Source organism: Moschus berezovskii, chromosome 10, assembly GCF_049115385.1.
Source record: "Moschus berezovskii isolate FMDL1 chromosome 10, NW_MosBer_1.0, whole genome shotgun sequence".
NCBI classification, from domain to species: Eukaryota; Metazoa; Chordata; class Mammalia; order Artiodactyla; family Moschidae; genus Moschus; species Moschus berezovskii.
The window spans coordinates 33,718,356-33,742,201 of NC_142469.1; the positions used below are offsets into that span (position 1 = coordinate 33,718,356).

At 36.4% G+C, this 23,846-nt stretch overlaps 1 protein-coding gene across 2 annotated transcripts in view; it reads right to left on the reverse strand.

Annotated features, from left to right (window-relative positions):
• HSF2 (heat shock transcription factor 2) overlaps positions 1-23,846 on the reverse strand; it is a 46,868-nt gene that overhangs the window by 20,065 nt on the left and 2,957 nt on the right. For both annotated transcript variants that reach the window (XM_055433148.2, XM_055433147.2), the window contains exons 2-6: positions 7,310-7,418; positions 7,018-7,145; positions 6,022-6,146; positions 3,734-3,809; positions 530-591 (exon numbers count right to left, since the gene is read on the reverse strand). In XM_055433148.2, the coding sequence (XP_055289123.1) occupies positions 530-591; positions 3,734-3,809; positions 6,022-6,146; positions 7,018-7,145; positions 7,310-7,418 (500 nt within the window). The remainder of the gene's footprint in view (positions 1-529; positions 592-3,733; positions 3,810-6,021; positions 6,147-7,017; positions 7,146-7,309; positions 7,419-23,846) is intronic.

Consider the following 23,846-nt stretch of genomic DNA (forward strand, 5'->3'; position numbering starts at 1 on the left):
GGTCTGCTAAAATCCTCAGCCTTACAAGATAATCTTTTAATCTTTTTCTCTTTCTCCTATTCCTTTGTCCACTGTTTTTATTGTTTTAATTACAAAGGTAGTTATTCACATTTATGGGTATTACAACCCATAGTCAATACACAGGTTTTTAAAGACCCTTATGAACGGATTAAACATGATATAAAAATTTAAACAAGTAAAAATTTTTTGTTTTCTTCAGCATGTATCCTCTTTAACAGTTTCTCTCATGAGGTCTTCTAATGCCATAATTTGCTAATGTAAATGAAAAATGAATTCTTTATCAACCACATGTATGTAAAATGACCATTCACGCTATCCTGATATCTCAAAACCAGCAAGATGACAATAGTAGAAACAATACCACTCTTGAAATGTTGAAATATAATCAACAAGGGAGGACCGTTCATCTGGAACAGGCATATTAAGCAAATGATGGCCATTCATGATTAAACTCTAACATGTTTGGTTGTCTACAGATAGGTCAAAATGAATTACCATAAAAACTTACCTTTTACGTTTTAAACTCACAAGTTGGTTATTCTGAACCAATGTAACAATAAACTGGACAATCTAAAAGAAAAATACAGGAAATATCCCATCATAGATTCCTAATTCTCACGTCTACAAGTCTTATAAAATTAATTCAGGTACTAAATGTCCTCTATTCTTAGTCACATAAGCTTTCACATTTAATAATACTCTAAATTTGGATGCATCTTATAATGATAAAACATATCAGCTTCCAGGCAGAATAACCTGTGATAAAGTTGCTGCTACTTAAGATATAGAGGTACCTAGGACATCCATTTTCCTATTTATCTATATCTAGCTTCCTCCCCTGCCATCAACCTATTTATCTATCCGATATTCAGTTCAATTATTTGTCTTGCTGATAAGTACCAAGCATGCCTGGATATAGGTCCTTACTTTAAAAATTCTTTCAAGATTATGATGCAAAAAAGAAAACTGATGTTTGACAGATATTTTTCCTATACCTGACAACATAATTAGAAACAAAAGAGACTGCCAACTCTCTCAGATCATGTTTTCAAATTATAAAAGTTATTGGCTAATTCTAGAAAATTACTAAGAAACTGAACATCTGTGAAAGCTTCCAGATGAAAATCACAGGAAGCTGATTTTCAGTCTCATTAAAATTTGAAAAAACTATTAAACAGATCCAGACATGCAATCAATTCTTTATATTTTATGACAGTGTTTCTTAAAATATGGTCCATGGACCAGCAGCATTGGCCTAGGAGCTTTTTAGACATTAATTCTCTACCCCACTCCAGAAATGCTCTAAAATTCTGAGGATGGCGTCCAGCGAAGTGTGTTGTTCACTAGCAAGAGCTACAGGTGGTACTGATGTGAATGTGAGAATCACTGGTTCAGGGTATGCCTTGAAATTGTACTGCCTAAAGTAGTTAAAGAAGTAAGCTATGAAAATCTGTATCACTGAGATGCTATGAATAAAGGCCAAGTGACTGAAAACTATCTAGAATCTTTGCAGAAGAGTTCCTTGCATAAGCTTATAAAATATAATTACGTGATTAAAGAGAATGGACAACTGAAAATACACAATGTATAGCTTTAATACTGAACACTCTCCCCCCCAAATGAGGCTACTAAATGGCTTGCCTTATAATCAATATTAACTTCTCCACAGATTAGATGGCATTAGTCTATGATGCTTTCAAACTGTGGTGTCTACAGGTAGGTCAAAATGAATATTTACTGGAAGGACTGATGCTGAAGCTAAAGCTCCAATACTCTGGCCACCTGATGTGAAAAGCAGACTCAGTGGAAAGGCTCTGACGCTGGGAAAGATTGAAGGCAGGAGGAGAATGGGGCGACAGAGGATGAGATGGCTGGATGGCATCACCAATTCAATGGACACAAACTTGGGCAAATTCCGAGTGATGGTGAGGCACAGGGGGGCCTGGCATGATGTCCCCCTGGCATGGGGATCACGAAGCATGGGACACGACTGAGTGACTAAACAACAGAGTCTATGCAAAGGAGGTTAGCCACTAAATTTACTTGTTTAAAAGGAAAAGGTGACAGCTGATGAAAAGACAATATTTAACCTTAAAGATACGTATGAAACAGTTTTAATTATTTTCGTTAATTTATAAAAAACTGTTAGGGAAAATTGGAAAAACATTAGTTAGCGGAATTTATAAGAACATGAAATGCTGGTTAAATTTCTCCTGAAATTTGTTGTTAAGCTTCAGCTCTCTTTTGACACTTTGGTACTATGTTGTACAGAGCCTGTTTCCTGAAGAAGATGAGGCATTTAACATTTATATCACTGGACTTCTGTACCTGACAAGTTCTCTAACAGATACCTCTAATATATTACTATATATTATTCCAGTTAATCCAAGGCCAAAGAGTAAATGGCGGAGTTAGAAACAAACTCCAGGAATAGGGAAAAAATTATCAACAATCTATCATGCATTATGGAAACTTCCTAACCCCACTAAAACACATAGGTTCAAACTCAAATTTGAGGAGACAGAATGTTCGCTTTCATGAAAAAACTGAAATATTAAGTATATTACCAACTATCCTTGCTTTCAAGGAAAAAACAAAAAATTATTAAGTATTATGAGTTAACATTTAACCAAAACACTGTTTTTTATTGTGTATCTGAACAAGATACACAGATTATTTAAAAATAAAGAACAGGTTAAGATACATCTATCATTTAAAATTAGGTATTCCTAAATAGGACTTCAAGTTGGAATCAACTATGGAAATTTTTAAAATACATGTACTTGGACTAAACAATAAAAACTGAATCTTACATTCAACCTTCCCCTGCAAACTAATTTTAAAAAATCAGTGTATCTATTTTGACTATAGGCCAAAGGGTACAGCTACCATTCATCTCTGTATTCTAAACCTCTCCACTACATCCAGATCCTTTCAGTCATACTCCTATTTTTAGCTAATGGCCTCTGAGTAGGAACAAACTGAAGCTCTCCCACCCTCCCTCCCCCCATAAAACCTGTTGCTTAAACTTAAGAGTACAGTTTACTCATGAGCAAAAAATAGCTGCCTTAATTACTTTAATGTTTCACCTCTTATTAACATATGAAAGCTGATATGAGAAGATTAAATCACAAGGACACAATGCAGCAAGGAGATTTTCAGTTTCCCAGTAATTTTCAGCTCAGATACTAAAATTTAGGATTTATAGTACACCACTACCTTAACTGCTTTCTGCACAGGCTAATAATGACATACTTTGATAAGTAATTTTTTGTTTGGCTGCTTTGAAAATACTAGTCATTTATCTTTCATGACCACATCTTTGCCTTTTAGAGTAAAAAACAGTAAAACAAAACCAAAAAATTTGACTCAGTATAAATGTCTTTTACATATGTTAAAAAATTAGTAGTGGATTAACTATGTTCCTAAGAATGAAGTATATTAAAGCTGTTATATCAGGCAAAAGACTTTACTAAAAGCTAAAGAAACATTAGCTGGAAGTATAGTATGATTATATTTAGCTAATGAGAAATTTTTTTTATTAAAAAGAATATGTAACACTTGGCTTGATTTCATAGTTTTACTTCTGTGTACCCAACATATATATATAAGAAATATAAGATCAATCACTGACTATTCAGCAGAGGTTTTTTTGAGAGTCACAAATGGTACTCATTAAATCCAGATTATAGTCACAGAGAAAAAAACTCACCTTTCGAATAACTTGTTGCTGTTGTGCATGTTTTGCTCGTAATTCAGACACCTCCTTCCAAAGGGACTCATTCTCACTGTTTTCATTTATCAAAAATAAAAATTTTTAAAATTCAGTCAGAAAAGCCAGATCTCAATATCTTTAATTAAGAGCACCAGAGAAATGAACTAGTTTTTACTATATATCTTCGTGAGAGTAGGAAAATTTTGGTTCAGTTACATTGAATGGCAACTAACCTTGACACAACTGCAGAATCTTTACTTCATTAACAGTAGTATCCTGTACTCATGGCAATACATATATTCAAAAACTAAGACACACACCTACATCCATACAACAGTAGGCCATTTACTCCTCTGACAATCTGGTTCATTATTTCTTGTTTACAAAATTAACTTTTCAAATATGGTTACCATGTGAATTCAGGACTTGTGCTTAGGAAACAGTTCTTAAAAGGAAGTGACATTTACTCAAAACTTGTTATGCCAGGCACTACTCTAAACATTTTACGTGGATTACTTAAACTTTTCTAAAATGTCAAGAGAAGAATCATCTCTTTTTTATAGATGAGAAGACTGAGACTCAGCTAATTGAGAAGACTTACTCAAGATCATACAGACAATTTGGTAAGTGTTGATGTAGAACTAAAGACTATTAAGACTATAAAACAGTCTAAAGATCTGTCTCAAATACAATCATATAAATGTTTGGGTTTTTTAAAGCATATTAAAAAATGTGTTTCGTTTTAAGGCATACCCGAATACATGACAGGGACTTTCCAGGTGGCGCTGTGGTAAAGCATCTGCCTGCAATCCAGGAGACGCAAGAGAGAGAGGTTCAATCCCTGGGTTGGGAAGAACCCCAGGAGAAGGAAATGGCAACCCACTCCAGTATTCTCGCTTGGAAAATTCCATGGACAGAGGAGCCTGGTGGGCTACATCCCATGGAGTTGCAAAGTGTCAGATACAAGCAAGCACACACACACACAAATACATGACAAACCAATTACATGTCCAGTAGCAATAGCTTTATTTTTTCCCTCACTCATCATCTTCTATGGAAACTGCAGTTATTAAATGTTAGTAGCAATGATAATTTTGAGTAAGACATGAAAGAATTCATCTATTAATGCTTTAATTTTTGCTCTTTGTTAATTAACTTCCACAAAAGAGATGTTCCTCAATCCAGACTACAAAAGATACTCAATTTATTTTTTTTTAAGATACTCAATTTAAATATAGAAGGATAGAAAATAAGATTTTAATACTTACTGAATAATAACTGTACTTTCTCTGACTCAGAAATATAAATATACTGTCATCTGCCTACTAAAGATAAGTAGGAGAATGGTTACCACGAAGATTTACAGGATAAATTTGGGATCCCACACCTTAAAAGCTAAACCTGAGATTCAAGGAACTGGGTTAAAGGACACTTCAGTAGACACAAGATACACACAGTAAACCAACGTAAGTAAGTTTAAAATTAATGCTTATTCACAAAGGGACTCAAAGTTCAAGGTTACTCTCAATGAAAATACTTGAGTTAAGAATAGCTAAACTAATGACCTATGTTACAGATGGGAGAGACAATACATAAAATAACTGCTCTTAAAGACCTTGGTGCCTATTTACATCGAGAAGAATTCTAGCTACTTGCTAAGAACAGAAATACAGGTTTACTTTATATACAAGTTGTTAATGTGGCGTCGGAATAATGGTGCCAAAAATTCCAGTTTAAAAAAAAACATTTTTCTGTAGATAAAAAGTATGACTATGACCTTCTCAAGTCTATGTAAATTATCAAGTAGGGCAAGTCTCTTGTGACCTTTTTCCCCTATTTTTTGTGCCCTACTTTTTCCTAAAAGATAGGCCACATAGAAAATGTCTTAAGAAATTTCTATAGAAGAAAGGACGGATGACATATGTAGTTTTTATGAATTGTGGTCCTCACATGTGTGTAAACAAATGAAAGTCAACCTAAACAGAATCATAATTTCCTACACAAACTTAATGATCTATTATTTCATCAGTAAGATTGTGCATCAAATTGTTTCGATTGTCCAAGTGTATATATATTCTTTTCACCACCATCATGAAAACATAATATTGAGGTAAAGTCTACGGATACCAATAAAAATAGAGAGAATTAATACTTTAAAAAAAAGGTTTTTGATCTTGGCTCCAACAACATAATCTAGTTACCTAAAGCACCAACCTCCAAACCTCAACACACACACACTCAAACACCAACCCCTGTTACGATGGTTATATTTGAAAATACTTTACCTTTTTAATTCAGAAAGCCTGGACTCAATTGTTTCTTGTTTTATTTGAACCTTTTGAGCACTACTTATAATTTTTGTTAAATCTTCCTGACGAATTTTATTTTCTTCTGGTTTTGAAGATGAAACCTTTCAAAAAGTAAATGTAGGAAATTAAACTAAACTAATAATTAACTAAAATAATAATTAATACTAAACACTGTGGTTATAACTCAGTTTTTTTGTTATAAAATGTTTTGTAGCCTGTCAAGAAGGTAAGATCCAGTTCCAAAAGCCCAGGAAAAGAACAGCATTCATGGCTCAAAAGAGGATAAGGAATTATTTATTTATTTTCAATGTGGAAAAGTTTCCAAGAACAGAAGCAACTTAAGGGCTTTTTTTTTTTTTTTTATTTCCTTCTGCCAGATTTCCTGTAATTCTCCCAAGCCTCTTTATTATCACATTCCACTTTTAATTAAATTTATGCAGAATAGCTGCACACTAAGGCCATGTTCTTTCATGGTTCACTACCCTTTTATTCCCACCTCCCTTTGTGGCTTTAGTCAAAATATCTCATTTCAGCAAAAGATATCATACATTCAAAAATGTTATTATTAAATACCTACTATATATAAGGGACTTGACCTTGGGCACAGGAGATTCAGCAGTGAATTACAAAAAAAGGCCCTCTAAGCAGCTAACTTTCTAGTAGGAGCGTATGTTTTTTTAAGCTAAATTATAAGGAGTGAGCCATCATAATACAGTTGACTCCTTATCCTAAGTCAGAATGTAAACACTTCCTTCCCTCTAAAAAAGTATTTAAAGACTGAGCCCTGTACAGCTGAACACAGAGGAAAAATAAGAAAATACATGGAGGGCATAATTAAAGCATTATTAGTCTAAATTGTCCCCACAAAATCTGTGTACTTCAGTACATTTTTACTTTCAACAAACGAAATATGTCTTGACCAAGTATACTACATGTTAATGCCCTAATTAAATCATGTTAACAATAACTTACCTTCCTTTTAATGTTCTCCAGTAAATCATCCTGGCCTTGTTTAAAGTAAGGATGTTGAAATTCAACAGGACCATCTCGTTCCTGCTTCACAATTCCAGAATCAATATGTACTACTTTACGAAAACCATCTGAAATACATTCAAAATTCAGGTAAGTTAAAAGACAAAAGTAAAACACTTAAAAATTAATGGTGCTTCTATGAATATATTTTCCTTTATCATCCTAATGGGAGAAAAATGGTTTAATCAGTGACTGATGACAGTACTCCAATTAAACTGTTGTTCTTACTTACACATATTCAATTGCCTCACAAAGCTTGCCATGTTATTGTGCTTGAAGTATTTGGGAAGAATTTCTTTTGCAAATCTTTGTTCATCCAAAACCAGAAAACTCTGGCCATTCTGAAAAAAATTGAAAATAACAGTGTTAAGATCCTCCAAAAGTAGGTGACACATATGAACCTCAAAACTTGGCAGTCCTTCCATAACACCTCAGACCATCCTTTTGTTCCTGTTAATAGCAAAAGAAACAAAATGAAATGAAGTTCTAAATTTCAATTAAGCTCCAAACTGCAATCAAGCATTTTGATGTCAATCTCAAAAGTTCAGAAGTATATCTCAAAACAAAAAATGCATCAGACTCTATGGCTAAATATTAAAAAAACTTCCTTCATCTACACAAAAGCAAAAAGAAATACATTATGTAGCCAGTATAATTACTTAACACTGTTTTAAAGTCAATGGAATTAAGACAAAAATGAGATAAAATTTGAAAAGAAGCTATATTTTATCAATTAAACATAATTATATCTTTGTACAATCAAATGAAAAACCACAGGAGAATTCAGCAGTATATCTGGCTACTAATTAATACATTAACAACAAAAGGGCCAGATGAGAAATTACAGAAACAATCTCATTTCACCTTTGTATCAAAAAGAATAAAACATCAAGGAATGAATCTATCAAAGGAAACAAAAAACCTGCCCTCCAAAAGCTGTAAGACAATGATGAAAGAAATCGAAGATGAAAACAAACAGATGACAAGATAAACTATGTTCTCAGATTCGAAGAATCAATACTGTCAAAATGACCATAGGACTCAAGGCAATCTACAGATTCAATGCAATCCCTATCTAATCACCAATGGTGTCAGTCACAGAATCAAAACAAAACAAAACAAAATCTTAAAATTTATATGGAGACGTTGAAGACCCTGAACAGCCAAAGCAATATTGAGAAAGAAAAACGGAGCTGGAGGAAATCAGGCTCCCTGATTTCAGGCCATATTACAAAGCTACAGTCATCAAAACTGCATTGTACTGGCACAAAAACAGAAATATAGATGAATGGACAAAATAAATACCCCAGAAATAAACCCATGAACCTATAGTCAATTAATCTACAACACAGGAAGCAAGATTATAGTGGAGAAAAGACAGTTTCTTCAATGGTGCTGGAAAAACTGGACATGTAAAAAATGAAACAAACATTCTTTAATATACACAAAAATAAATTCAAAATGGATTAGAGACATAAATGTAAGGCTGGATACAATAAAACTCTTTGACATCAATCACAACAATTATTTTTTGAGCCCTCTCCTAGAGTAATGGAAATATTAACTTGATGAAAAAGCTAACTGTGGTTTCAGACTATGAATTTTAAATCATTATAACTAGACTCAAACACATCTTTAATCAAAATGTTACCCATTACAACATTAAAATCAACACATTTTTGCCAACAAGAAATAAGTTTATTCATGTAGCATAAAAAACCATGCTTCACAACTGGCATTTTCTGCCTCCAGCTGGCTGTGGGAGCATTTTCCAAGCAAAAAATTGTTGAGATGCTTGAAGCAGTAGTAGTCAGTTGGCAAGAGTCAGGTAAATATGGAGGATGAGGCAAAACTTCATAGCCCAATTTGTTCAACTTTTGAAGTGCTGGTTGTGAGACATGGTCAGGCATGGTCCTGGAGAAGAACTGGGCCCATTCTGTTGACCAATGCCAGCTGCAGGCATTGCAGTGTTCCGTGAATTGCATCAATCTGCTGAGCACACTTCTCAGATGTAATGGTTTCGCCAGAATCCAAAAAGCTGTAGTGGGTTAGATGGGCAGTAGACCACCAAACAGTAACCATGACCTTTTTTAGGGGCAAGTTTGGCTTCAGGAAGGACTTTGGAGCTTCTTCTCAGTCCAACCACTGAGCTGGTCATCACTGGTTGTTGTATAAAAACCACCTTTTGTTGCACCTCATAATCCGATTGAGAAATGATTCACTGTTGTTGCTTAGGATGAAAGACGACAACACTTTACAATGATGATTTTTTTGATTTGTGGTTAGCTCATGAAGCACCCACTTATTGAGCTTTCTCACCATTCCAATTTGCTTCAAATGCCAAACGACCACACAGATGACTGATGTGGAGTTCTTTGAAAATTTCTTGTGTAGCTGTAAGAGGATCAACTTTGATGATGGCTCTCAATTGGTCACTGTCAACTTCTGATGGCCAGCCACTACACTCCTCACCTTCAAAGCTCAGCTCTCGTCTCCTTTACAAAAGTTTTTGAACCACCACTGTACTGTATGTGTGTGTGTGTTAGTTGCTTAGCCATGTCCAACTCTTTGCAACCCCACAGACCGCAGCCCATCAGGGCCCTCCATCCATGGGATTCTCCAGGCAAGAACACTGGAGTGGGTTGCCATTTCCTTCTCCAAAAGGAACCACAGAAAGAAAGTGAAGTTGCTTGGTCGTGTCCAGCTCTTTGTGAGCCCATGGACTACAGCCTATCAGGCTCCCCCATCCATGGAATTTTCCAGGCAAGAGTACTGGAGTGGGTTGCCATTTCCTTTGTTAGCAGTTCCTAGGCCAAATGTGTTGTTGATGTTGCGAGCTGTCTCTGCTGCTTTATGACCCATTTTGAACTTGAATAAAAAAATCGCTCAAATTTGCTTTTTGTCTAACAGCATTTCTAGAGCCTAAAATAAATATAAAACAATCAGCAAGTAATCTTCACTGCAACACTATTTATAGTAGCTAAGATATGGAAACAACCTAAACGTCCATAACAAATGAATGGATAAAGATGTGGTACCTATATAAAATGGCTATTACTTAGCCATTGAAACAATGAAATAATACCATTTGCAGCAACATGGATGGACCTGGAGATTACTATACTAAGTCAGTCAGATAAGGAAAGATAAATATTATATGATACCACTTATATGTGGAATCTAAAAAAAAGAAATGGTACAATGAACTGACTTTTAAAACAGAAGCAAACTCACAGACTTAAGAGAATGAATTTATGGTTACGGGGTAAGGGGGGGGACAGATTGGGATTTGGGGATTGACATGTACACACTACTATATTTAAAATAGATAGCAAACAAGAACTTATTGTATAGTGCAGAGAACTATACTCAACATTACGTAACAACCTAAATGGGAAAAGAAGAAGAATGCATGTGTGTGCTTAGTTGCTCAGTTGTGTCCAACTCTTTGAAACCCCAAAGTACAGGGACCAAAAGCAAAAACGGACACATGGGGCTATTTCAAACTGACAAACTTCTATGTAAAGAACACTATTAAGAGAGTCAAAGGACAACCCATAAAATCAGAAAAACGATTTGCAAATTATGATTTGCAATATATCTGCATATATCTGACATGGGTTTAATATCCGTAACAGTTATTTTTAAAAAAACTCCTATAACTCAACAACAAAAAATAAACTACCTGATTAGGAATGGGCAAGGACTTGAGTGGGCTTTTTTGTTGGTATTGGTAATGACCAATATATCAAAAAGAATTAAAAGCAGGGACTCAAAAAAGGTACTTGTACACATATGTTCATAGTAGCATTACTCACAATGGTCAAAAGGTGGAAGAAACCCAAATGTCCACTGAGAGACGAACAGATTAACAAAATGTGGTACACACATACATACAATGGACTATCATTCATCTTTAAACAGGAAGGACACACGCCACAATGTGAATGAACCTTGAAGAAATTATGCTGAGTTAAACTGGTCACAAGAGGACAAATACTGTACCACTCCACTTACCTTAGGTATCTGGAGTACTCAATTTCATAGAGAAAGAAAGAAGAATGGTTACCAGGGGCTACAAAGGGTATTGGAAATTATTATCCAATGAGTACTAAGTTTCAGTCTGGGAAAACAAAAAACATTCTGGAGATGGATGGTAGTGATGATCACATAACCAGTGAATGTACTTAATGTCACTGAACTGTACATTTAAAAATGGTTAAAATAGTTACAAATGGTAAAAAGGGTTAATTTTAAACTACAATGGAATAAAGATTCCAACAGTATAAAAATGCAAGTATTTAAAAATAAATTTTAAAAATACACAAGATTGGGAGTTTTGCGGTGGTCCAGCGGTAGGAATTCACCTTGTGATTCAGGGGATGGATCCCAAGACAGGGAACTGAGATCCCACATGCCAAGGAGCAACTAAGCCCGCATGTGTCAACTATTGGGCCCTCATGCCACTACAGAATCTGTGTACCACAAAGAGAGATCCCAACGCTGCAACTAAGACCCAACACAGCCAAATAAATAAATACTTAAAAAAAAAAAAAAAACACAGGACCTTTAAGAAAAAATTACAGAGGTTCAAATAGTGTTATAAAAATGTCAAGTCTCCTTAAGTTAACCAATACATTAAATTCTGTCTCAATTTAAAAAAAAAGTCTTGGAGACAAGATGAAGAGGTGCTAACATGACCAAATACTAGGCACTAACATCCATTTCATAAAGATAATTATGTAACAAACAGGCAAGAAAATACTGAAAACAATGAAGAGATGTTAATCCTATCCTACACAGATCACAGAATTATAGTGTTTACAAAATTTGATACTAACAATGGATACTAAAGTTGGAATAGCTGTATGGACAGACTAGATAGAACAGAAGCAGCAACAAATCTGAGAATTTGATAAGTAATAATTATGGGTAGCATTCAAACCAGGAGGAAAAATTAGGAGGAAAAGGATTAGTTAATAAACTTTCCATTTGGAAGGAAAAAAACAGAAGCTCACTGATAACTAAAAGCCACATCACTTTTTATAACCAAGCTTCTGAAAGCACCATTAAAAAAAAAAAAACACAGAAATCATAAAGGTAAAAATTAAAAAATTTATTCACGGAGACTGCTAGCTGCCTACCCTATCTTCCGATTTCTCTACTTTCTTATTTTTAAAACTAAAATTGTATATATTTAAGGTGTACACGAGTGGGCTTCCCTGGTGGCTCAATGGTAAAGGATCCACCTGCCAATGCAGGAGACACGGGTTCAATCCCTGGGTTAGGAAGATCCCCTGAAGTAGGAAACGGCAACCAACTCCAGTACTCTTGCCTGGAGAATCCCATGGACAGAGAAGCCTGGTGGGCTACAGTCCATGGGATCGCAAAAGAATCAGGCATGATTTAGCAACTAAACAACAAGGTGTATATGATGATTGGACATATATACTCACACATGGTGAAATAACTATTACAGTCAAGCTAATTCACCAACCTAAAAAGCTTCTGCACAGCAAAGAATAATCAACAGAATAAGATGGCAACTTAATGGAATGAGTGGAAATATTTACAGATGCGTATTTGATAAAAGGTTAATATATAAAACATAAAAAAGAACTCTCACTACACTAAAAAGACACACCCAATTAAAAAACAGGCAAAGATTCTGATCATACATTTTTCCCAAAGAAGACATACAAAAGGGCAGCAAGTATGTGGAAGATACTCAAAATCACTGATGAGCAGGCTTCCCAGGTGGAGCTAGTGGTAAAGAACCCACCTGCCAATGCAGGAGATGTAAGTAACATGGGTTGGGTCAGGAAAATCCCCTGGAGGAGGGCATGACAACCCACTCCAGTATTCTTGCCTAGAGAATCCCATGGACAGAGAATCCTGATGGGTTACAGTCCAGTGTCACAAAGAGTTGGACATGACTGAAGCGACTTAGCATGCACTGATTATCAGGGAAGCGCAAATCAAAACCACAATGAGGTATTACCCTATACTTCTTGGGACTGTTGTTATTGTTGTTCAGTTGCTCAGTCGTGTCCAACTCTGCAACCCCATGGACCGCAGCATGCCAGGCCTCCCTGTACAGCACCATCTCCCGGAGCTTGCTCAAACTCACATCCATTGAGTTGGTGACACCATCCAACCATCTCATCTTCTGTCACCCCCTTATCCTCCCGCCCTCAATCTTTCTCAGCAGCAGGGTCTTTTCCAATGAGTTGGCTCTTCGCATCAGACAGTCAAACTACTGGAGCTTCAACATCAGTCCCTCCATGAATATTCAGGGTTGATTTCCTTTGGGATTAACTGGTTTGATAACCTTGAAGTCCAAGGGACCCTCTAGAGCCTTCTCCAGCACCACAGTCTGAAGGCATCAATTCTTCGGCGCTCAGCCTTTTTCAACATCCAGCACTCACATCCATACATAACTACCGGAAAAACCATAGCTTTCACTATATAGACCTTTGAAAGCAAAGTAATACCTCTGCTTTTAAAAATACTGTCTAGGTTTGTCAATGTGTTTCTTCCATGGAGCAAGCGTCTTTTAATTTCAAGGCTGCAGTCACCATCCACAGTGATTTTGGAGTCCAAGAAAATAAAGTCTGTCACTGTTTCCATTGTTTCCCCATCTATTTGCCATGAAGCAATGGGACTAGTAGTCATGATCTTTGTCTTTTGAATGTTGAGTTTTAAGCTCGTTTCTTCACTCTCCCCTTTCACCTTCATCAACAGGCTCTTTAATTCCTCTTTGCTTTCGCCATAAAGGTGGTATCATCTACATATCTGAGATTATTGATATTTCTCTCCACAATCTTGATTCTAGCTTGTGCTTCATCCAGCCTAGCATTTCATATGATGTACTCTGCATATAAGTTAAATAAGCAAGGTGACAGCATACAGCCTTGATATATTCCTTTCTCAATTTGGAACCAGTTCATTGTTTCATGTCCAGTTGTAACTGTTCTTTCTTGACCTGCGTACAGGTTTCTCAGGAGGCAGGTCAGGTGGTCTGGTAGTCCCATCTCTTAAGAATTTTCCACAGTTTGTCGTGATATACACTTGTCAGGATGGCTACTACTAAAAAAAGATTTTTTTTTTAGAAAATAACAAGTGTTGGTGAGAAATGTAGAGAAAACAAAGCCCTTGTGCACTGTTGGTGGGAATGTAAATTGGTAATGTCATTATGGAAAATGGTACTATATATTTCATAGTACCAAAACTACTACATGATCCAGGGGCCCTCTTCTGAGCATACACCCAAAGGAAATGAAATCAGTACGTTTAAGAGATACGTGTGTTCCTGTGTTCACTGCAGCATTATTCACAATAACTTCACAAAAACCACCTAAGTGTCCATCAAAGGAAAATGGATAAAGAAACTGTGATATATATATATATACTACACATATAAGTATTTTATCCACAATGAAACTGCTCAGCCTTAAAAAATGAAAGTGATCCTGCCACTTGCAACAACACGGATGATGCTCCAATTTCATAGTAACAGCACAGTTTTGTTTGATGCTACATTTCTCAGTCCTTCTTACATATAGAGGTGGCCAAATAACATATCTGGCAAATACAATATAAGCAAGGGAAGAAGGTAGAGTCTCATACATAATAGAACGTACAACAAAACAAATAATGATTTTCACTTATTAGACTGGCAAAATTTTAAGTTTAGCAATACCCACTGTTATTAGGAAGTAGCTATTAAAATTTAAAAGTACATATATCTTTCTCTATCTTAAAAGGACTTTTTCTCTACCTTTGACTTCTTCTTACCCACCCCATCTGTCTTTTTATTCACTACATAAAACTTCCTTCTCCAATTCAGGACCATCTACTTACTCTCACTAAAAACTGCTTTCAGTTTTTCTGTTTACTGAATCTTTTTTCTAAAATGTCAAACATCAAGCTCAATACCCTCTTTTCAGTTCTCAATTTCCTACACCTCTCTGTAGCATTTCATTTGGCACTACAGACACTTCCCTCCTTAAATGGTCTGCTCTAATGGCTTTGAAACTATACATTGGGTCTCCTATCTCTCATATTTCATTTGTCTTCCAACTATCAAGGGGAAGTTTGTTTTTTAGGTTTCTATCCTTTATCATGATATCTTTATACTCTTTCCTTAGGCAATCTCAGCCACACCAGTGTATCTAATTACTAACATTATTACACATAATAATTATCACATCTATGCCTCTGCCCCTGAACCATATCAAATTTCCCCCTTGAATTATCAATCGTTAACATTTATACACCATGTTCTTTAACTTACTGAGTTACAGAACTCAATGTTCTTTAATATTGAGACAATGTTCTCAACCTATTGTCTATTTCAAACCTATCATCCTACTCCCCCAACATCAACTTTTTCCTGTATTTTCCATCCTGGCATGCCCTGTGCCCTCTAAATTACCCAATTAATTCTGTTATCAATACCAATATGGTAAATTAAAAACCCTCAATTCTAACAGCTAATAATTTAAAGAACAAAACTGTCATATCCAGATGCCTATGGATGTACACTTATAGAATCCAAATCAGTAAAACGATTAGCTCACTGGTTTATTACCAACATACAAATGTTACCTGTATTTCTAATTACTAGCAACAGTTCAATTTATTTTAAATAGACTGAATATAAAATACTTATATTTTATTTTTAGCTTTATTTATATTTAAACGGTATTATAAAATATCTATTATATATTATCTATTATGCTACACATTATCTATACCTATTTATATAATTATATATTATAAAATATCTATATTTTATTTTATTGAGTATAAAACATCTATAAAGTCTAACAAAGATGTACAAGACCTAACTGCAAAAAACATAAAACTTTATTAAGCAATACATGAATTTAGAAATACACCCTGTTCATTGGAATACTCGATATCGTAAATATATCTATTTTCCCTAATCTGATCTATACTTCTCAGTATAATTTCAATCAAAACTCCTAATGCTGCTAAGTCACTTCAGTCGTGTCTGACTCTGTGCGACCCCATAGACAGCAGCCCACCAGGCTCCCCCGTCCCTGGGATTCTCCAGGCAAGAACACTGGAGTGGGTTGCCATTTCCTTCTCCAATTGTGAAAGTGAAAAATGAAAGTGTAGTCGCTCAGTCATGTCTGACTTGCGACCCCATGGACTGCAGCCCACCAGGCTCCTCCGTCCATGGGATTTTCTAGGCAAGAGTACTGGAGTGGCTTGCCATTGCCTTCTCCTATTAATAGATTTTTTTAATAGAACATGATTTTAAAACAAATATGGAAGAGCAAGAGTAGTCAAGACACTCCTAAGACCAGGCTGCCCTCCCAAAAGCAAGATTTTTTACAGAGCTACAGTAAATAAGACATATGACATGGGAAAAAGGATAAATTATCCAATGGAACAAAATAGAGAACCTAGACGCCAAAAACACAATTTATCTACATATAATTTTGCTTATAAGACAGACAGCAACACAAATCACTAGAGGAAGAAGAAACTATTCAATAAGGGGGTTAAAACTACTAAATATTTACGTGGAAAACAATGAAATGGATCAAACAAAAGTCAATTTTAGGTGAATTAAAGATTTAGGGACAAAATGCAAACCTTTAAAACTTTCAGAAGAAAAAAAAAGAGAGATGGAGAAGTATCTCTCTCTTTGGGGTAAGTAAGCAAAAACATCCTGAAAAAATGAAAACTGTGACCCACAAAAGCGCAGATATATCATACTAAAATTAAGAACTTATACTCATCAAAATAAAGAAAAAAAAACCAGACAAGCCACAACCAGAAGAAGGCATAGGCAACACATACATTCAAAAAATACACAGAATTACAAGAAATTTCTACAAATAATAATAGATAAACCACCCAATAGAAAAATGGTCAAACATTTCATACAATAGGAAACACAGATAGCCAATAAATATAAAAAGATGTTTGAACACATTATCAGGGAAATAAAACCTCACTGAAATAATATTTTATAATCACTAGATAGGTAAAAATTCAGAAAAATGAGAATATTAAGTTTTGAAGAGACAAATTAATGGAAAATCTCATGCATGGCTCATAGGAGTATAAAATGATTTGACTTTGGAAAATAATTTGATCTTGAAGTTGAACATTTCATATTTTATTTTACATAAATTCCACTCTTCAAACTACCTTAGAGAAATGTTTGCTTATATACACCAGAAGAGATATATAAGACTATTCATAACAGCATTTGAAATCACTGATCATCTCTTTCTTGAAACTATTTTCTTCCATTAACTGATATGACCTCATTCCCTTGTGTTTCCTCCTTTCTTACCATTCCTTCTCAATCTCTTTTGCTGTTTAGCTTGTTGTTGTTTTTAAATTTTCTAAATATTGGAATACCCTATCTTTCAGGTCCTTCGATCTTCATTTGTCTTGCTGAATGATCTCATCCAGTCCCATGGCTTTACCACCGGCATCCTCCAAACTCCACCCAGAATTGCCAGAGTTTTATATTATCTAAATAACCTATTCAACATTGCCACTCAAAGGTCTTGGAGTGTAGAAGTCATTCATGTTGTTCTCCTTTCCAGCACCGCAGTTTCCTACCTACTCTGAAATAAGGTGTGACCATATGAATAAAATGCAAGCAAAACAGAACTCTCTTAAAGTAATGCTAGTAATCTATTTGTAATCTCAAAAGTTAATGTGGCCAAAGAGAATCCCACCTGTACTTCTCCGAATCTTTCCATATCTCAGCAAATGGTACCATCATCTATCCTTTGCTCAGACCATATATATGAATCATTCTAATTCTTTTCTATCCCTCAACTCCAGACAAATTTATCAGTAAGTTCTGTGACATTGCTTTCAACAGAGATATTATATCCAAAAGTTTCTCACCATCTCCACTGCTATTATCCTAGTCTCAGCCACGCTATTCTTGATACCACAGAGGAAAACTACATCTTCTATTTCCCTCATTCAATCTCCTTACCATGCCCTAAGGCCCTATAACATCTGCTTCTGCCTACCTCTCTGACCTCTCTCTCATGATATCTAAAGATAATCCAACCACATGTGCCTTCGGCAATTGTACGAATATGCCATGCCCAAGGTCTTTACGTTTGCCATTCCCTCAAAATGGCTGTCTGAGGAGGCCTTACAAATAGCTGTGAAAAGAAGAGAAGCGAAAAGCAAAGGAGAAAAGGAAAGATATAAGCATCTGAATGCAGAGTTCCACAGAATAGCAAGGAGAGATAAGAAAGCCTTCCTCAGCGATCAATGCAAAGAAATAGAGGAAAACAACAGAATAGGAAAAACAAGAGATCTTTTCAAGAAAATTAAAGATATCCAGGGAATATTTCATGCAAAAATGAGCTCGATAAAGAACAGAAATAGTATGAACCTAACAGAAGCAGAAGATATTAAGAAGAGGTGGCAAGAATACACAGAAGAACTGTACAAAAAAGATCTTCAAGATGAAGATAATCATGAAGGCGTGATCACTCACCTGGAGCCAGACATCTTGGAATGTGAAGTCAAGTGGGCTTTAGAGAGCATCACTATGAACAAAGCTAGTGGAGGTGATGGAATTCCAATTGAGCTATTTCAAATCTTGAAACATGATGCTGTGAAAGTGCTTCACTCAATATGCCAGCACATTTGGAAAACTCAGCAGTGGCCACAGGACTGGAAAAGGTCAGTCTTCATTCCAATCTCAAAGAAAGGGAATGCCAAAGAATGCTCAAACTACCACACAGTTGCACTCATCTCACACGCTAGTAAAGTCATGCTCAAAATTTCTCCAAGCCAGGCTTCAGCAATATGTGAACCATGAACTCCCAGATGTTCAAGCAGGTTTTAGAAAAGGCAGAGGCACCAGAGATCAAATAGCCAACATCTGCTGGATCATGGAGAAAGCAAGAGAGTTCCAGAAAAACATCTATTTCTGCTTCATTGACTATGCGGATCACAATAAACTGTTGAACATTCTGAAAGACATGGGAATCCCAGACCACCTGACCTGCTTCTTGAGAAACCTGTAGGCAGGTCAGGAAGCAACAGTTAGAACTGGACATGGAACAACAGACTGGCTCCAAATAGGAAAAGGAGTACATCAAGGTTGTATATTGTCACCCTGCTTGTTTAACTTATATGCAGAGTACATCATGAGGAATGCTGGGCTGGATGAAGCACAAGCTGGAATCAAGATTGCCAGGAGAAATATCAATAACCTCAGATATGCAGATGACACCACCCTTATGGCAGAAAGTGAAGAGGAACTAAAAAGCCTCTTGATGAAAGTGAAAGAGGAGAGTGAAAAGTTTGGCTTGAAGCTCAACATTCAGAAAACAAAGATCATGGCATCTGGTCCCATCACTTCATGGGAAATAGATGGGGAAACAGTGGAAACAGTGTCAGACTTTATTTTTTGGGGCTCCAAAATCACTGCAGATGCTGATTGCAGCCATGAAATTAAAAGACGCTTACTCCTTGGAAGGAAAGTTATGACCAACCTAGATAGCATATTAAAAAGCAGAGAGTTACTTTGCCAACCTTTGTCTAGTCAAGGCTATGGTTTTTCCCGTGGTCATGTATGGATGTGAGAGTTGGACTGTGAAGAAGGCTGATCGCCGAAGAATTGATGCTTTTGAACTGTAGTGCTGGAGAAGACTCTTGAGAGTCCCTTGGACTGCAGGGAGATCCAACCAGTCCATTCTAGAGGAGATCGATCCTGGGTGTTCATTGGACGGACTGATGCTAAAGCTGAAACTCCAATACTTTGGCCACCTCATGCGACGAGTTGACTCACTGGAAAAGAGTCTGATGCTAGGAGGGATTGGGGGTGGGAGGAGAAGGGGACGACAGAGAATGAGATGGCTGGATGGCATCACCGACTCGATGGACATGAGTTTGAGTGAACTCCGGGAGTTGGTGATGGACAGGGAGGCCTGGCGTGCTGTGAGTCGCAAAGAGTCGGACACGACTGAGCGACTGAACTGACCTGAACGTTGTCTATCTAGCCTATCTTTTCTAATCATTCAGATCTCTGCTCAAATGTCACCTCCCCAAAGAGGCTTTCCTTATCACTCTATTTAAAATATAATAAATTCCAGTCATTTTACAGGTTAGTCATGAATTTACTGCTCCAAATTCATTCTTTAGTGTCTGCTCTGCAAATATGGAACTGAGTCTTAAGTATCTTTATTTTTTGTCAAGATGTTAAGCTTTGTCATAGGAGATATTACACAGATATTATAAAAGGAAGGGGCTTCCCCTCCTGGTTCCAGTGTGAACTTAGCATGTTCCTGCTGTTTAGGTTCTCCAGCACATAACTCTCCCAGTGCATGGGTGGCAGAAGCACCCTAAGGCCAGCTTCCCCCAACACTCCCTTTCTTTCGGGAGGCTTCAAATTAGAGTAGCTCTGGCCAGGCATCTCCCCATGAACAGTTTCCCTTGGTACTCTAGAGTACAGACAGATAAGCATATTCTTAAAGGTTTAGATAATAAATATTTTAGGTTTGCAGGTCATAAAGTCAGAACTCTGCCCCTGTAACAAGAAAGCAACTACAGTCAATAAGTAAATCCGGGGAGTTTGGCTGTATTCCAAATAAACTTTACTTATAAAACAGATGGTTGGCTCACAGACCATAATTTGCCAACCCCTGCCCTAAAAGGCATATTTTCCACAAGTTCTGAAGGATGGATTTCTAGTAAGTTCCACGAGTGAAACTTACTGTGACTTATCTGCCATTCAGTGAGATATCGTATGGAGATAGTCTCTCTCCAACAAGGTCTCAGAAATTGGGGGGAAGGGCTCTTACTTGGGCACTGGATCTTAAGCCTACCAGTGATAGCTGCTTCTTAAAAATACTATTCTTATATTCTTTAGAGTTTTCTTTAGTCTAATTCTCCTGATATAGTTAGTTAATCCTATTAAACTTTCCTCTGTTCAAAATACTTGTGGCTTCTGTCTCCTAATTAAACTGATACATTCTCCTTACTCTGCTTTATTTTGTTATTTATTACTAACTGAAATTATATTGTTATAGTATTTGTGTTTGCTTACTTTTTAATTATCAGTGTCCTTCATTAAAACGTAAGCTCCATAAAGACTGCTAGTTTTTTCACTACTGAATGAATTCCTACTACCTAGGCACACTGTCTTGTCATAACAGATTCACAGCTACTACTTGGAAGTGACTGAATAATGAGTCTTTGGTCACAGTGAACCAAATTATATTTTTATAATTTCAACTCTTGGATTATATATAACAAATGAGAAGATGAATGCCTCTTGTTTATATCTGCTCTCTCACACACAACCTTAACTCACTCATATTGTTCTGTGTCTCTCTTTACGGTATTCCTTCAGTCTCTACTTCAAAATTAGTAAATAAGCTCTTTGAACACAAAAATTCAACTTGTGAAGTTTAAGCAATGTAACACAGAACTCTCCTGATACATTTTACAAGGTACAAAAAGTCACTACTACTCAGAAGGGTGGGAAGGATGGTAGCCTCTCTTTAGGCCTTAATTAAAAGACCCTTACTCCTTGGAAGGAAAGTTATGACCAACCTTGATAGTATATTAAAAAGCAGAGACATTACTTTGCTAACAAAGGTTCGTCTAGTCAAGGCTATGGTTTTTCCCGTGGTCATGTATGGATGTGAGAGTTGGACTGTGAAGAAAGCTGATCGCTGAAGAATTGATGCTTTTGAACTGTGGTGTTGGAGAAGACTCTTGAGAGTCCCTTGGACTGCAAGGAGATCCAACCAGTCCATTCTAAAGGAGATCGATCCTGGGTGTTCATTGGAAGGACTGATGCTAAAGCTGAAACTGCAATACTTTGGCCACCTCATGCAACAAGTTGACTCACTGGAAAAGACTCTGACGCTGGGAAAGGTTGGGTGCGGAGGAGAAGGGGACGCCAGAGAATGAGATGGCTGGATGGCATCACCGACTCTGTGGACATGAGTTTGAGTGAATTCCGGGAGTTGGTGATGGACAGGGAGGCCTGGCGTGCTGTGATTCATGGGGTCGCAAAGAGTCGAACAGGACTGAGCGACTGAACTGAATGTTTCCAAAGAGTACTAACAAATGTTTCTGTTAAGATTGGTACTCTTGGCTAAAAATGGCCCAAATACTTTTAATAATAATACTTCAGCCCCATTATTTAAAAGTTTTCAAAACAGAAATTGGTATTATTTTTTAAAGAACCAGTCTATAATTTCTTAATGCTTACCAATCATTCCTTGTGAGTCTCTAGCTCATTCTCTCTTGCGTGCGTGCATGCTAAGTTGCTTCAGTTGTGTCCGACTCTGTGATCCTATGGGCTGCAGTCTGCCAGGCTCCTCTGACAATGGATTCTCCAGGCAAGAATACTGGAGGGGGTTGCCATGCCCTTCTCCAGGGGATCTCCCCGACCCCAGCGATTGAACCCATGTCTCTTTTGTCTCCTGCATTGGCAGACAGTTCTTCACCACTAACATCACCTGGGAAGTCCCATTCTCTCTCACGTATACAATAAAAAAGTACTTGTCAATGAATTGGTCAACTTTTCTATAGGCTCATCTAAAGTGGCTTTACCTCTATTCTGCCATATTTGTGGCCTTTCTTGTTTTCACTGGAGAATACTGTAATAATACAACGTTTGCTGGGAAGTTCAAAACAATACCATAACATTGGTAAATCCAAGGATCTGTTGTTCAGATTCATCCGAAACAAGTAGGAGACACTGAACAAATTTCAGTTTTGCTTCATTTCCCTCCTATTTCCTTGATTTGTTTCTGCTGACTTGAGATGGATAGGGAAATAGAAACTGCCATAGGGCACAAAAACGTGAAACAAATGAGTAAGAAGTCTTTGGTGGAAATCACTTCTTGCTATTCTCAAGCAACCTGAAGAATTGAGACAAAGCTAACAACCCTGGTAAAACAATGACCTCCAGTTCTTTCCTTTTCTAATACTGCTTCACTTCAACACACACTGAGTATCATGTTTCAGTAACAGTAAAGGCTGTTCCTCACTATCAATGGCAAGAACTTCCATTCAGCTTCCACAACCTCTTGTCCCTGAATATCAAGTTTCCCCAGTTGCTACCAAGCTAAACCTGTGCTTTCTGTTTAGGGCTCTGTCACATTTAAAACAGTGTTAATTTGTCCGACAGTACTATCTCTGTCCTTGATTCCGATAACAGACTTCTTATCAGAGCCAAAAATAGCTACACAAAACTTTGAAGTTATAAGAAATGTAAGAACAAACAAAAAAGAGCGAAAAAATATATCAGTGAGGAACTTTGAAGGATGTATAATTTCTACTGAGTCTATAACAGAATAATTTTGATTGGTGAGAATATTATATTTTTTAATTAATGACATGAATGGGGATATTTCATTTTTGTTATATTACAGATTTCAAGGAAAATTAGCGCTATGTAAGTTTTCAGGAATATTAAGCCAAACTTTTCAAACTGTAGTTGGTAAGAGTTTTCTCCCCCTGCCTATATTCAAGCTACAGGAGTAAATTATTTTCCACAAGTGAAAACAATTGCATAAAAGACTGCCTGGTTTCCAAAACAATTTCTAAAAAGTCTTAATATGATTTTCACTCAGATAGTATAAATGCTAAATTACCTCAACAGAAGTCCAGCAAAACAAGTTTGAAGGAAACCAGAAACAATCATAAATAGCAACTTTTAAAAGATGAGGGTAAATTATTTTGGTTTTTCCATCTAGCATCATTGTTCAATTAAAGTTTTA